Source organism: Eubalaena glacialis, chromosome 5 (genome assembly GCF_028564815.1).
Source record: "Eubalaena glacialis isolate mEubGla1 chromosome 5, mEubGla1.1.hap2.+ XY, whole genome shotgun sequence".
Lineage (NCBI taxonomy): Eukaryota > Metazoa > Chordata > Mammalia > Artiodactyla > Balaenidae > Eubalaena > Eubalaena glacialis.
Genome location: NC_083720.1, coordinates 119,289,828 through 119,306,271, shown reverse-complemented (window position 1 = coordinate 119,306,271; position 16,444 = coordinate 119,289,828). Strand labels below are relative to the sequence as shown.

At 37.5% G+C, this 16,444-nt stretch overlaps 1 protein-coding gene across 1 annotated transcript in view; it reads right to left on the bottom strand.

Moving 5' to 3' along the window:
- PRMT9 (protein arginine methyltransferase 9) overlaps window positions 1-16,444 on the bottom strand; it is a 30,527-nt gene that overhangs the window by 11,593 nt on the left and 2,490 nt on the right. The window contains exons 2-9 of the mRNA XM_061191612.1: window positions 16,002-16,150; window positions 13,687-13,923; window positions 12,993-13,160; window positions 10,575-10,677; window positions 8,773-8,879; window positions 6,749-6,941; window positions 4,722-4,905; window positions 1,918-2,635 (exon numbers count right to left, since the gene is read on the bottom strand). Coding sequence (XP_061047595.1) covers window positions 1,918-2,635; window positions 4,722-4,905; window positions 6,749-6,941; window positions 8,773-8,879; window positions 10,575-10,677; window positions 12,993-13,160; window positions 13,687-13,923; window positions 16,002-16,150 — 1,859 coding nt within the window. The remainder of the gene's footprint in view (window positions 1-1,917; window positions 2,636-4,721; window positions 4,906-6,748; window positions 6,942-8,772; window positions 8,880-10,574; window positions 10,678-12,992; window positions 13,161-13,686; window positions 13,924-16,001; window positions 16,151-16,444) is intronic.

Here is a 16,444-nt window from a genome sequence, read left to right as displayed (position 1 = left end):
GGAGAATACTGGCTAAAACAGTGATCAGGGATGCTACTAGCATTTAGTTCCCAGAGGTGCCAACCATCCTGCAACACGCATAGGACAGTCCTACCTAAGAACTGACCCCACCCCACCCCCTAAAAAACTGTCCCACCCAAACTGCCAACAGGACCCCTCCCTCTGCTGAGAAACACTGAAGGGGAGCTGTAGGCAGCTTTACATAAGTTGTTTCCCACTAACATAACTAATCAGTCCATCAGTGGATGGATAAGCAAAATGTGACATATACATAAAATGGAAGATTATTCCACCTGAAAAAGGAAGGAAGTTCTGACATAAACTACAACATGGATGAACCTGAAGGACATTATGCTAAGTGAAATAAGTCTCACACACATACACGCACACACAAAACCAACAAATACTGCATGATTCCAGTCATATGAGGTACAGGAGTCAAACTCATAGAAGCAAAGAGTAGAATGGTGGTTGCCAGGGCCTGCGGGGGAGGGTGGGATGAAGAGTTATTGTTTAATGGGTATAAAGTTTCAGTTTTACAAGATGAAAAGAGTTCCGAGGATGGTTGGGGAAACGGCTGCACCACACTATGAAAGTATTTAATACCACTGAACTATCCACTTCAAGACGGTTAAGACGAAAAATTTTATGTGCATTTTACCACAATTAAAAAAAAAATTAGAAAAAGAATTAAATCAAAACTAAAAATAAATAAACCATTAGGTAAATTGTACACCTTTCCAAGGTGATTCTACCAAATAAGTCAAACCTCATCTGTGTCAGAAATTCGTAGGGCTGAAATGCCTTCAAAGGCATCTAATCCAGTATCCCTCATTTTATAGATGAGGGAAATTGAGGACGAGAGATGTTAAATGACTTAAAAAAAATTTTACTACTTCAGGAATTCACAGACAAATCTGAGACTAGATTCAAACCCACCCTTCCAGCTCCTTGTTCTATACTCTATCTAAAGTACATCTGTTTAAAATGTTAAGAGAGTGTGTGTGTTACTATTTATATAGGTCAGACCTCTTGTGATATGCACAAGATTGTTTTAAAGACTAGAAAATGGCAGTGATTTTTACTAGTTACCTCATAAGAAAAGATAAGTGTGGTTAACAAAAGAAAATGCATATAAAACCTAAAATATAATTAACTATATAAGCAAATGGTTTTTTTCCTGAACAATTTGCCTTTTGCTATTGCAGTTTGGTCTGCATTTCCACCACTGCTCCTATACTACAGAACAACCCCTGTTCATATACCACAAAATTGAAAACCTATAAATTCATTTTACTTAAACTTGGGGCCCCAAGTGTTAAATACTGCCATCTTTTTCAGATCTGAGCAGCACAACTGAAGAATTTGGAAGCTTAGCCAGATTTGCTTTCAATTTTAAATACTAGGGTCAAGTTTATCGCCAGTAACCTAAACTGAAGGACGAATTCATTAGGGAGAGAACTGTACTATAAAATAGAGATTTTTAGGACCTAAAAGGACTGGGACTTGTTCCCAAGAGGCCCTCTGCTCTCCCAATACACCATCAGATGCACACTATATGTTTCTCATCAGTGTTTCTTATAAAGATGAAATTTGATTTTTCCTTATTTACCCTTGAATGTCTTATCTGTTCTTATAGAGCTCTAATTAATTCCCTATATTATATATAGGCAGTCCAATCCCAGAGCAGGCTCTCTTCACACCTACAGGGCAGAGGTTCCTTTACAGAAAAAAAAAAAAAATTCAGTAATGACATGCACAGAAAGAGAAAGACAAGAAGTCACAGGTCCTGAAAAGCAATGCTTGAGGAACACACAATGATCACGACTCATTTGTGCAGTTACACCGTTAAAGAACTAAAAGAATTTACATGAAGTCTGAGCTCAAATAAACCAAAGGTTGTATTTTGTGTTTTACCTGGATATTGCCGCTTTTTCCATTATTTCCTGCTGAATGAGCCCAGATGGCTCAATGACATCCAGTATAATTATACTCCACAGCTTGTCTGATTTTGGCCTTTGCAACACAGCAGATTCATCTTCCACATGTCTCAACCAAAACTCAAGTGTTTCTTTAGGAAAGTGATTGGCTTCAGATATGAGGTCCAGAGTCATACGATGCTGGTCTTTCTCCACAGAACTGTAAGGTTTAACCTGCCCGAGTGTGCCAGCAATTACAGGCAGAACAGAGAAGCCCTCAGACACATCTAACACATACAAAGGTTCAGGGACGCTCTGTTCAGAATTATTCTGTCCACTTTCACAGCTCATCTCATTATTCTGACACTGAGTATCCATGGCCTGACCCAGTTTCTCCAGAGTCAGTGAAGACAACACTTTCTTCATTGCCATTTTAAAGCCTTCGTGGTACGGGATGTTATTAAGCAAAGCAATTTCTGTGGATTCCAATACACAAGTCTGCTCCACAGCATCTGGTTTACTGGTCTGAAGATTGGCCAGGGCACTACAGAGTTCAGCCTCATTTCCTAAAGACAGCAAGTCTTTATTCTTGGTAAAACTTTTCCCAACATCCATTTCATGTTCCGAATTGAAGACACTGATACTCTGGATTCTTAAGTAACAATCTTGACAAGACACTTCCATCATCACCTGGTCCCCAGGCTTTATCCAGTAGTCTTCATAAAACAGGAAGAAAGAAAAAAAATTGTAATTGATGAATATGAGTGTTTATAAGTCTGAGGATCACACAAACACCTCTGTCCTCCTGCCATTTTTTAAACCACGACAGGAAGGATTGCATCTATTGATTTAAAAGAATTAAGTCAATTAATCTACTCACTTCAAAAAAAACCAAAAAAACAAAACTAGGAAAATCCCTCCAGCTTTACATAGGGAAAAACTGAGGTTAGAAGATCCAATTGACTTACGGCATAATAGAGAGATTCAAGAGCTCATTATTGGACCTTAACTATCAGTATTAGAGTGCTTTTACTGTAATCACTAGGCACCATCAATGTCCCCAAATTGGAGGGTTGGGGAAGGACTACAGGGGACTCTCAATCTTTGGTAACGAAGCCAACAATAACAAAGATAGATGAAATTCAGGGATCAGCACCAAACCTCACTTTAGCTTAAAGGGACATTCTTTTCTCTAAGAGAAATTTCCAAAAGAACAAGGCAGCATTCAGTAGCACCTTGTCAGTAATATCTCTTCACTGTAAGTACTCAGATATTCTTGCATGTTTAGGAATTTGAAAATATAAGGAAGGACTAAGTCCTACAATAAAGACTGTGTCATGCTCTTATCCATGAGCTTTCACACGTGGTAAAACTTTAAAGTGTAAATGTATAATTGCAATTCCTTCTTATTAGCCGTAGAGCCAGCTGGAAATACAAGTTGCTATTCTTGTGTTTACACATTTAAAATATCCTTTCCCAAAGAAGGACTTTTTAAAAAAAATACCATCTAAGTTACTGAAAGGGAGTCAGAATAAATAAACAAAATTTTAAGGTGCTATTTATTGAGTGCCAGTCACTATGGTAGGCATTTTATACCTAGTATGTCTAATAATTCCTACAACAATCCTGCAACATAGGCAGCATACTCGCTTTTTTTTTTTTTTTTTTTTTTGGCCACACCGCACAGCTTGCAGGATCTTAGTTCCCCAACCAGGGACTGAACCCGGGCGCTAGGCAGTGAAAGCGCAGAGTCCTAACCACTGGACCACCAAGGAATTCCCAGCATCATCCCATTTTTATACATCACATAACAAAAGCTCTAAGAAATAACCAGCAAGGCCTGCCAGGAAGTCAGTAAGTAGCCAAGACCCAATTTCAAATCTACCTGACTGACTCCAAAACCCACACTGGCCACAATACTATATTGATTCCATGACTTAACGACCTTGCCAAATTAGATCCTTGATTAAGAGACTACATAGAAGTAAATATTTATTACCTTCCAGTTTTAAAAAGGTAGAATTTTTCTATGTAATCCAACTGCTGTAAACTATATTGAAACCCATAAAATTGCTAGTAAAAAATTTCTATACAAAAAATATCTTTAATATAGGACATCCCTAAGTAAGTCCATGGATTCATGAACTCTAAACTGCAAAATTCTGTACTTCTAAGAGTGTGCATACTTCTAGGACCTGGGGCTCCACAGATGCTATCAGATTCTGTAAGTGGTAAGAACTCCTGCACTAAAAGCAGTACTTTTCCGCTGTGTTCCGTAAGAAATGGACTAGCATTTCTCTTATTTACTGATAACTAGAGTAATCAGAGCTGGAGAAATGATTTAATGATAGATATTTTTGAGTGGTATGCAGCAGAGTTGTGTTTTAGTCTTTTTTTTTTTTTTAATATTGGAATATAGTTGATTGTTAGTTTCAGGTGTACAGCAGAGAGATTCATTTATACATATACATGTATCTAGTTCTTTTTCAAATTCTCTTCCCATTTAGGTTATTACAGAGTATTGAGCAGAGTTCCCTGTGCTATACAGTAGGTCCTGTTGATTATCTATTTTAAATATAGCAGTGTGTACATGTCAATTTTAGTCTCTCTTCTTAACCACATATATTAATTATTTAAAACTACTTTTAAAAAAGAAAAAGAAAATTCTGAAAGATTTAACCAATCTCCCTTGACTGTTAACTTCATATTCATAGTGAATTTTCTGACACTGACTCAAATGCTTAGAGGATTAAAACAAAAAGTTTTAAAAAACAACAACAACAAAAATTAGACAAGATATACCTGCAAGGTCATGTACGGGGTAGACAGCCTGTTCCCAGCATGTTTCCTCACTAGGACTTGTGGATAAACTGTGTTCATCATCAAGCTGGAGTACAAACCAAACCACAATAGCATCGAGTATGCCTTCTTTAATAACAGGGATACCAATTTTATCAGGTTTTTTAGTTGCAAGACTTTTTAATTCCTGACGAAAATGTTAAAGGAATAAGAGAATTTTAGACATTCATTATATACTTGCCCCAATATCATACCAATTCCCATTTCTGTAAGTTCTCAGTCCTGCCCAGCGCCCTTAGGGGATCGGTATCTTGGCACACCTACAACCATTTAAGGCATGCTGGATGGGAAGCTCTGATATATGGTACATGGTAGTGAGTACCATACAGCTATTACAGACAATGAGGCAGACACATATTACTGATGTAGAAAGAAGTCCATGACACAGTGTTGAATGAAGGTAGCGAGTGGCAAAGCAATAGGGATTATTTTGTTTTAAAAAAGTGTGTGTGTGTGTGTGTGTGTGTCTAGAAGATTAGAAAAGCAAGTCTGAAAAGATGTATTTCAACTGGTGACCTGGAGAAAGAAGGGCCTAGATTTTAAAAAGGAAGAAATATACTTTTTCTTCTTCCTTTCTACTGTATTACTTGAAAATGTTAAACAGGCAGATATTATTTTCAAAATTAAAGTCTTAATAAGGTGTTTTCGTGTGTGTGTGGCAAAGAAAAATTAAAATAAGAAAAGGATAGCTTTGGAGTACTCAGCAGCTATGATCGTACTGTTCCCCATTGGAAGGTTGTTACATCAGAAAAGAAATGCTCGTGAAGCTCAGCCACAGTAATCAATGCCAAAGTGTTAATTTAGCTCCATACCACCTCAAAAAACAAAAAACAAACAAAAAACCTAGTAACAGTTAATAGGGGAAAGCTTTCATTAAATTACAAAGATCTTAGGCTAAAATGACCCTCACAAAGTCTTCTGTACGCAGGCAAGTTTCATCTCAAAAGCTTAATGTACTTAAACATTTAACCTTACGTGAAGATCTCCAGAGAAGGACTCGATGTAACCTTTCTCAATTTCCTTGGGCTCCTTCTTTGTGCAGTGCACCCCTCCACCACCCACACAGACACACCAGGGTGACAGCAACTTGTCCTGGTTTGCCCAAGACTGTCTCTGGGGAACCCCTCAGTCCTGGCAAGCCAAGATGGCTGGTCACATACAACCTAGAGAGTTGAATTATGTTTCATTTCAAGGAATACTGTTAATTTGAAATGGCAGGATGACACAGAGAAGAGTCAGAAGACCTAGGTTATAACTCCTGCCCCTACATTCATATTTGGGGGGAATTAATGTAAGCTATAGTTCCTTCCTCTGTATAGCAGAGGATAATTATAACTGTATTGCAACACTGTTTTAGGAGCCACCTAAATACCCAAGAAAGCACCAGGCACACTGTACATTCCCAAAAACCTTAGGGATTTTTTTCTCTGTATTTACAGTAAGTAAATAATTTCAGGAGGGAATTCTGGTTACTGTTTAATCATTTTCTTTACATATAGTCAGCGGAATCCCATGCAAACTCATAAAATAAGACTGTCCTATGTATTAACTATTTAAAATAATGCATGAAATTTAATGCTTAAAAATAGTAACTGGGGCTTCCCTGGTGGCACAGTGGTTAAGAATCCTCTTGCCAATGCAGGGGACACAGGTTCAAGCCCTGGTCCGGGAAGATCCCACATGTTGCGGAGCAACTAAGCCCGTGCGCCACAACTACTAAGCCTGCGCTCTAGAGCCCGCGAGCCACAACTACTGAAGCCCATGCACCTGGAGCCCGTGCTCCACAACAAGAGAAGCCACCGCAACGAGAAGCCCTCACACCGCAAGGAAGAGTAGCCCCCGCTCGCCACAACTAGAGAAAGCCCGCACACAGCAACGAAAACCCAACGCAGCCAAAAATATAAATAAATAAATAAATAGATAAATTCATATATATTTTTAAAAAACAGTAATTGAACTTTTATTTTTACCTGAAGATTGTTGAAATTTACTGTCATAATTTCAAAGCACTCTGTCAAAGCCAAATATCCTCCAGGAACTCGACTCATCTTTTCGGTTGTATAAGGTTCAATTGTTTCTTCAGCATCTACAGAAGAATAAGCTGGACTCTGAAATTTCACACTGGCTGGCAAACAGATCCCAGCAATGTCCTTAATACCCACCCTGGTAAGAGGAGGAATAAGAGAGGAAAAGAAGAAAGACAGGTTTGGTTTTTTGTTTGTTTTTTTTTTTTAAGAATCAAGTAACACCATCTAATATTGAATCCAGAAAAAATAAATATAAAAATGCAATAAAGCTTCATAGACAAAGGTTTCTTAAACACAATTATAAACACAATCACTAACTATAAAGGAAAACAAATGATAAATAAGTGTACATTAAAATTAAGCACTCTGGGCTTCCCTGGTGGCGCAGTGGTTGAGAATCTGCCTGCCAATGCAGGAGACACGGGTTCAAACCCTGGTCTGGGAGGATCCCACATGCCGCGGAGCGACTAGGCCCGTGAGCCACAATTGCTGAGCCTGCGCGTCTGGAGCCTGTGCTCCGCAACAAGAGAGGCCGCGATAGTGAGAGGCCCGTGCACTGCGATGAAGAGTGGCCCCCGCTCGCCGCAACTGGAGAAAGCCCTCGCACAGAAACGAAGACCCAACACAGCCAAAAATAAATAAATAAATAAATAAAATTTAAAAAAAAAAAAAAAAAAATTAAGCACTCTGCTCATCAAAAGATACCCAGGAAGAAAGTAAAAAGGCAAGCCACTGAGTAGGAAAAGAGATTTATACTACATTACTCAACAAAGGGCAAATATCCAAAATATATTTTTAAATTCCCACAATAAAAGAAACACAAAAATAGGCAAAAGTCTTAGACACTGTACAAAAGAACATATCCAAATGACCAATAAGCATATGAAAAGTTAGTCACCAGGGAAATGAAGTTAAAGCCATACTACACAACCACCAGAATGGGGAAAATAAGTGTTGTAAGAATAGTTTCATACACTATTGGTAGGAACAGAAAATTAACAAGACCACTCTGGAAGACTTCTGTAGTTCCTGCTCAAGCTGAACATGACTATTCTAGATTCACTCTTAATATGGGAACCTCAGAGTGTCTGACATTTGCACTTTTAGGAACATAGCCAACAGAAATTCATACATACCACCACCAAAAGAATGTTCAAGAATGTTTATAGCTGTGCTATTTCCAATACTCCCAAAACTGGATATAACCTAAATGTCCATCACCAGCAAAATGGAGGAATGCACTGTGGTGTATTCATACAACAAGTATGAACAGTAGTTACCTACTAGTGAGGTTTTGGGATGATTTTTATTTTCTTCTTTTACTCATTAGTATTTCTTAAAATGCAAATATGTTACATTTAACACTATCAAGTTATCAGATGGAGGGCCTCCTTAAAAAGTTCCAAAAAAATATGGATCCATATTTCAGCAAAATAAAAAAATTCATTAATGTTCAAGAAGAAAATGTAACCAAGAAACTTCTATAACTAAAATAATTTTTCACCTGTATCACACTTGATAAATCTCAGAATCTCAAGGGTAGAAAGATCCTAAAATTTCATCCCACCCAAACAGAAAACATTATAATATCAATAGTTATTAAGAAGAAAAAAATGGGAGAAATAAAATTATTTTCACATTGGAAATTTTTACTTCACTTTCTCTAAAATCAGTCTTAACTTAGTATTTTTCTCATGAATCTATCACACATCAAAAGGATACTAAGTTGTATCAAAATTAATTTTCCACTAGGAAACTGAAAGCTGATTTTAATCCTAGAGTTCTATTTTCAAAGAAAGTTTTAAAAAAGCAAAAAGAAAATTAAGACTGGAATAAACATCATGAATTTAAAGGTCAGAAAACTACACATTCTCATCTAAATAAATGTCCACTAAATAACCTCTGAAGTACAGTCTATGCCTTAAAATTACTATCTTTTAATATTTACTATTTAAAAAATCACTTACCTATGATGTCTTCTTATCTCTGCACATTCTACTGCCATCCCAAATATAACAGCACTAGCCGGTATAACTTTCCCATATTTTTCACAATTACCATTTTCACCTTTGGTCTAAAAATATAACAATAAAAATTATATTCTGTTATATTTATGTCAAAATATGTGTGTCGGGGGCTTCCCTGGTGGCGCAGTGGTTGAGAGTCTGCCTGCCAATGCAAGGGACACGGGTTCGAGCCCTGGTCTGGGAAGATCCCACATGCCACGGAGCAACTAGGCCCGTGAGCCACAACTACTGAGCCTGCAGGTCTGGAGCCTGTGCTCCGCAACAGGAGAGGCCGCGACAGTGAGAGGCCCGCGCACCGCGATGAAGAGTGGCTCCCACTCGCCGCAACTAGAGAAAGCCCTCGCACAGAAACGAAGACCCAAAACAGCCAAAAATAAATTAATTAATTAATTTTTTTTTAAAAATGTGTGTATGATGGCAAGCTATGAAAATTTATCAGAAAAAAACTTAAAAAAAAAATAATTAAGGGGCTTCCCTGGTGGCGCAGTGGTTGAGAATCTGCCTGCCAATGCAGAGGACACGGGTTCAATCCCTGGTCCTGGAAGATCCCACATGCCACGGAGCAACTAAGCCCGTGCGCCACAACTACTGAGCCTGCGCTCTAGAGCCCGAGAGCCACAACTACTGAGCCCACGTGCCACAGCTACTGAAGCCTGTGCGCCTAGAGCCCGTGCTCCGCAACAAGAGAAGCCACCGCGATGAGAAGCCCGCGCACCGCAACAAAGAGTAGCCCACACTTGCTGCCACTAGAGAAAGCCCGCGCGCAGCAATGAAGACCCAATGCAGCCAAAATAAATTAAAATAAATAAATTAAAAAAAATAAAGTACGCATCATGGGAAAGACAGAAGTTCATTAAAAAAAAAAAGATAAGCAGGTTAAGGGGTTTTTTTCCTTTAAAAAGTTTCTTTTATTTTCATTGTTATATATATGTATATGTATATATATCATATATACATACACAGATATATATGTGTGTGTATATACTTTTTTTTTTTTTTTCAGTACAAATAGGAAGGAAGGGAGGGAGGGAGGGAGGTGGGGAGCTAGAAATCTCTAAGTCTGCATACAACAAAAGACTATTCAGTATGACTTTAACTGACAGGCCAAAATCACCATTACCTACTGGAAAAACAAACTGCTCTTCTTTCAACCTTTCATTAGCTATTTTAAATCCAAATCATTTTCTGTAAGTATTAAATTCTTATTAAATGTTAAAATCCTTTCATTCATAATACATATATACAAACCAAATCTACAATTTACTGGGCCACAGTAGAGGATTTCAATGCAAAATATAACTTGGCAATTGTAAGAATCAGTCCTGTCCAAGCAGTAGCCTGGGTCCAACTGGTACCTTAAAACCATACCACGCCAGTTATCACTATATTCCCTTTTGATAATCTGCCAAAAAATACAAGCAGTGAAGGCTGTGAGACTGAAAGTACTTCCCATTCTCAACCCTACTCAAGAATTCCAGAGTCAATCCCTTCATAACGTAATCTCAATTCCCAAGAATTCTGTCCTGGAGTGTTTTTTGCCTATATACACCATTTGGGCACACAAGTATACACTGCACTATGTTATTAAATGTTTTTTCGCACTGATTTCGTTCCAACAGTACAGTATGCACCTCAAAAGTGGGATGTATCTCATACTGATGTGCAATTATGCTAGGGGCTCAATAAATTATCTACTGAATAATGAATTCTTAATCAAATGTAAGTGTTTTCATGCTGCTTACCTTTGGCTGCAAAAGTAAATGCTCCCATGCATGAATCAAACTCTCCACAATTCCTTCTCCAAATAAACCTGCATCGACAGTTTCTGTTACAACTAGGGACACTCTATAGAATGATTTTTTAAAAATATATGTAAGTAAAATATCATGCTATTTATATAAAAGATGTCAAAGCTTAGAGCAGAAAGGAAGAGTATATTATAGAAACAGTTCATATGTAAAATTTTCTAATACATTTTGTGTTTAATATCTACCCTTGAATCTTGAGGAAGATTCAGGCTCCTCTGTTCTCCACCGGCAGCTTCCTGGCGGGGACAGTAGTGGGAGTACACAACCTTCACTTGACCCCCTGCCTCTTGGATTATTCTTTCATTGCCTAAATCCTAAAGAGTGGTTCATACCCATTACCTTTACCAGTCCCCCTCCTTAACCCTGAGTAACTGGACTTCTATCCCCAACACTCTATAAAAATACTCTCTATCATCAGTGACTCCCTGACTTACCGAAATGAATACTCTTTCTCGGTTCTAATTTTCCTTGATCTGTAAATAACATTTAGTGCGGGCGAGGAGGTCTGCCCCTCAAAATCCTTCCTCTACCTCTGCTGTGTTTACCTCTACACACTGAGTGTCCCTCTCCTGTTACTTCTCTTGCTTTACCCACACCTGTGAGTTTTCACGAAAGCCTAATCCACAGAGCTCTGATCTTCTGTCCATTCCTTCTTTCTAGAAAATTTCACTCAAAGACACACCAAAAAAATTTCTCCCTTCTCTGAACCTCTTTACTACTTAGTGCCAGTATCATTCATTTGTGTAATTAGAAGATAAAGATATTTTCATGAATATTCCTTATCTTCCTATCTAGACTGTAGGTGCCTTAAGGACAGAAACAACTTTGGTATCTCCTACAGTGCCTAAGCCCAGTATTATATATATTCACAAAATTTTCAATATTTATGATTGCAAATATTTAGAACATGGAAGGTATCTCAAATCATCTATTCCAACATCTTCAAGTCTCTAGATTTGCTCAAGGTCAAAATAAATTATTATTAATTATTATTACTGAACCATATCTCTTAATTCAAAGCCAATAGATCCTTCTACAACACCATCTGTGACAAAAATGTAGATTAAATTAACATAACTTTGATTCATGCTATGGACTGAATTGTGTACCACCAAAATTCACGCTGAAGCCCTAACTCCTAGCGTGATTATACTTGGAGATAGGATCCTTACGAGGTAATTAAGGTTCAGTGAGGTCATAAGGGTGAAGTCCTAATCTGATAGGGCGTGCGTCCTTATAAAAGTGGAGGAGACAGCAGTGGTCCCTCTCTCCTCACATGCACAGAGGACAGGCCATGTACGGACGCACAGGAAGGCCATTCTGCAAAGCTAGGAAGAGAGCTCCCATCAGAAACCAAATTTGCCAGCACCCATGATTATGGACTTCTAGCCTCCAGAGCTGTGAGAAAATAAATGTCTGTAGTTTAAGCTACCTGGTCTGGTATTTTGTTAATAGCAGTCTGAGCAGACTAAGACAATTAAGGACACCGTTTATTTCTATAAAATGGTATAACATCTGCCTCAACAATCTATCAGGACTTCTTTCATGAGAACATATGTAGAGACCATTGAAAAGCATAACTATTATGTAAATATAAATATTATCATACATATATGGAAAAAGACTTTTAAAATCATAGTCCCAATGACGACAGCGTATAAAAAAGCCCTGTTTCAGTGTAAACTGAATTTAAGTAAGATGAAAAGATAGACTACCCAGGAGAGGTAGTAAAGCAAGTGCTACTCAGAGAAAACTCTGTATCTAAAATGATAGTGTACTGGACCAGATGATTTTTAAATCCCCTCTAGCTCTAAAATTCCATCCCCTTGTGATATGGATCAAGGAGAAATAACATACTAAAAAGCTAAGACTTATAAGATAATATTCAAAGCATTTGAAGGGCCCAAGTCAAAATACATTGACAGCTGACGCTTCCAAAGCCAAAGCCTGTCCTTCATTTTAGCCAGGGATATTAACACCAAATGTGATTAAGTCCATCAAGCTTCATCTACTCACGCATTATTTTTAAGTACAATTTTTAAATAGTTATTGACCACACAGAAGGACCACTAGAACACTGAAATTAACAAAGGTAAAGTATCTTGCTAAAGCTGAAGTTTATGTATTAAATCCCTCGCCACAAATTTTTCTCAAGATTTTTAAATCTTTTTTATCAAGAATATGACCTTACTATGAAAATCCATCTTATGCTGAACTATCCTGTATCTGCACCTTTACAATATAAGGGTTTTAGCATTTTTGTTTAGACTAGAAGCTAGAAATGTGAATATCTTAAGTTTTTTAAACAAAACAGTGGATTATAAACAGTAAAATTAGTTCATATCATAATACCTTTCAGGAATGTGTTTTGGAATTTCTATGTCAAGCGACTTCATATGTAAGAGTTTGATCCCTGCTTCCATCTCGTTTGCTGCCACTACATCACAGGCAAGTTCATACATGGTCTTGGATAACTCACAGGCATACACCAAGTGCGCTCCAGCTTTTTTAGCAAACATGCTACAAGAGGAAAAAGTGTTCCATCAAGAAAAAATAATCTACTGTAATTTTTCAAATTTTAGTGGAATTATAATGCTTAAACATGAGGTTTTCCTTTTATTTTTTAACACAACCATTATTCATTCTGCATTTTAAAAAATGAACTAATATTCTTGTCAAGCAATAAATCATACAATAAATCATGCCATCCACCTTATTAAAATACAACTGGCATGCAGAATGCTAATAGACTTTAAACAACTAGATTCAACCAGAATGTTAATGTAAAAAGTACTCTTAAAATTCAGTATTTAAAATTTCAATGATAACCCCAAATTTTTCTTGGTGGTTATGTCGAGTTCTTAATTAAGTAAAAGTTATAGTGAAAAATACAATAATAATAGTTCCATGAATAATCATAACAAGATTATGAGAAATAAATTAAACTCTATTTTTAAATTCTGCTGTCAAAGTTTCCATATTTGGTAAAATCCTTAATTTATATTAGTTTATATGTATACATAGTTAAAACACAATTCCAACAAACCTTAGTATTCCAGTTCCTGCTCCAATGTCCAAAACACTTTTGGAGCCCAAACAAACCGCCTTTTGGATTGCTGCGTTATAAATCGTATTCCTTCTGGTGTCATTAAGCATGATAAAGTGCCAGCGTTCCACCAGCCAGTTTGCAACACGATAAAAATTCTCCTTTGCGTCACTGAAATCCGGGTTTAGCTTCATTGCTTTACGAAAATACCCGGCTGCTTCATCTCTAAAGCCCATTCTAGAGTAAAAAGTAACAGACAAAATACTCAACTATATACTATCAATTACAGTGCCTTTGTTCGTGACACTCATCTAGCCTGAGAACCCCCTCACCAGCACCCCAAATCCTACCCAACCCAAGCACCATCTCCTTGGGAAGCCTTCTGTGAGGACTGCAATTCTCGTTCACTTCTTTCCTTTCAGAATCCCTTTTATATTTATGCATTCCAGGACACTAACAACTAACTGACTATGAATTACTACTTTACTATGATATAGTAGAGGCTCTCCTAGTCATCCTCCATTTAAACAACTTTCTAGAACACCAGTGGTTTCTAAAAACCACTCCCTCTGTAAAGAATATTAACGCCTATGACTAAGAGGTGCCTCTTTGCTGTGCCTGCATACCTTTTCCCTCAGCAATTGAGTTGAATGGTCATCAAGAGTCAGTTGTAGGGCAGGAATAAAGATGTAGACATAAGAGAATGGACTTGAGACACAAGCTTCCCCCACTTGGGAGGGGGAAGCTGAGGGGAAGTGAGAGTAGCATCGACATGTATACACTACCAAATGTAAAACAGTTAGCTAGTGGGAAGCAGCAGCATAGCATGGGGAGATCAGCTCGGTGCTTTGTGATGACCTAGAGGGGTGGGATAGGGAGGATGGGAGGGAGACGCAAGAGGGAGGGGATATGGGGACATCTGTATGCATATGGCTGATTCACTTTGATGTACAACAGAAACTAACACAGTACTGTGAAGCAATTATACTCCAATAAAGATCTATTAAAAAAATTAAAAAATAAAATAAATAAGACACAACAATGTAATGCACAGCACAGGGAATATAGTTAATTAATATTTTATATTCACTTTATATTGAGCATAATCTATAAAAATGCAGAATCACTCTGTTGTATACCCGAAAGTAATATAATATTGTAAGTCATCTATATTTCAGTAAAAAATAAGTAAATAAATAAATAAGTCTAAATTTTAAAAAAAAAGTCAGTTGTATTTGCTGCCAGACCAGTTTACACCAGTCGCACTTGTTATTATTATATATTTTAATTAAATACAAAAGAAACCAAATAAATATGACTGCAAAAAGAGAGGCATTGTGTCTAAGGAAAAAAGTTAAAGGTGAGTCACCCAAAAAACTACTACTAAATTAGATGTGAGCAAATCAATAATGAAAGACAGGGGGAGAAAACTATCAAACCATCCGGAAAAGTGTTTCTTAAACTATCTATGATAAAAAACTCCCTTTCCTTTTAAAATATCTAAGTACCTGTAGACCAACACACTTGCACTGCGCGTGATTAGTTAGTGTGCAACTCCCACACCAGACTTCAGCAGCAGAGTGGTCCATGCTCTCCTCAACAAGGGAGTTCCCTGACCACATGCTTGGATTTACAGCAATGTCAAACTGCTACATACATTTCTAAATGTTTACTCACAATTTTTATACTTCTCTGTCATTGACTGGTAATCTGTGGCTCACACCAGTGTGTGGTCCACACACTGAAGAGAACTAAGCTAGTAGAACCCTTTTACACTCATACTTCTTCACAAGCACCTCTAAGCAGTCTGCCAATTTTAAAGATTGAATCAGACTATTCATTCTGGGTATGGTTTAAGGAAAAAAGACATTCTGGAACCCAAACAGGGAACGGCACTCTTACAAAAGGAAATAGCAAATTTCCAGGAAGTTCCAGAGAACAGATTTACAACAAATTCCCTGGCAAGGGACCACAGGGACTTCTCTACCATCCTGTGAATGAGGGCTATGTCCTCTCCAACAAGGTCTGGATCTCAGCCCAGTGAGAGGAACTCTTCCTTGGATGCTCTATCTCAGCCCCAGGGGCAGTGGCTATTATGTAGTATAAGATGTAACATTATTACATATTATATCTGCTATTCCTATATTCTTTTCAGTTCTCTTCTTACTAGCCAACCCTTCATTATTCTGATCCCCTGTTATAATTAATAATTGTTTATATTATACTTCCCGTGTTCGAATTAGTGTACGACAATTTATCCAAACTGGACTGATGCAGAATAATCCTTAACTAGTAATACTGAAACCACTACATACCTGAAGAGATGCTCCCCCATACTATTGCAAATTACTTCATCATCAGGAAACAGTTCCAAGGCTTGCTCATAGCAACCAAGTAGGTCTTGTGTTCGACTGAGTGCATCAAGTTCTTCAGCCCATCTGAAGAGCGTATACTGAAAAGTTTCCTTTACGAAAGAAAAAACAATAAATTAGTCAGTAACATAAATAATGAAAGAGGGAATTCCCTGGCAGTCCAGTGATTAGGACTCCGAGCTTTCACTGCTGAGGGCACGGTTCAATCCCTGGTCGGAGAACTAAGATCCCGCAAGCCGCATGGTGCGGCCATTAAAAAAAAAAAAAAAAAAAGATGAAAGAATATTCAACACTGGTTGAAGATTCCACAGAAAATAAAACTTAGTTATAACTGAAAATCACCTTAAGTTTAATTTAGCTTTAATAGGCCCTGTTGCTAAATAAAC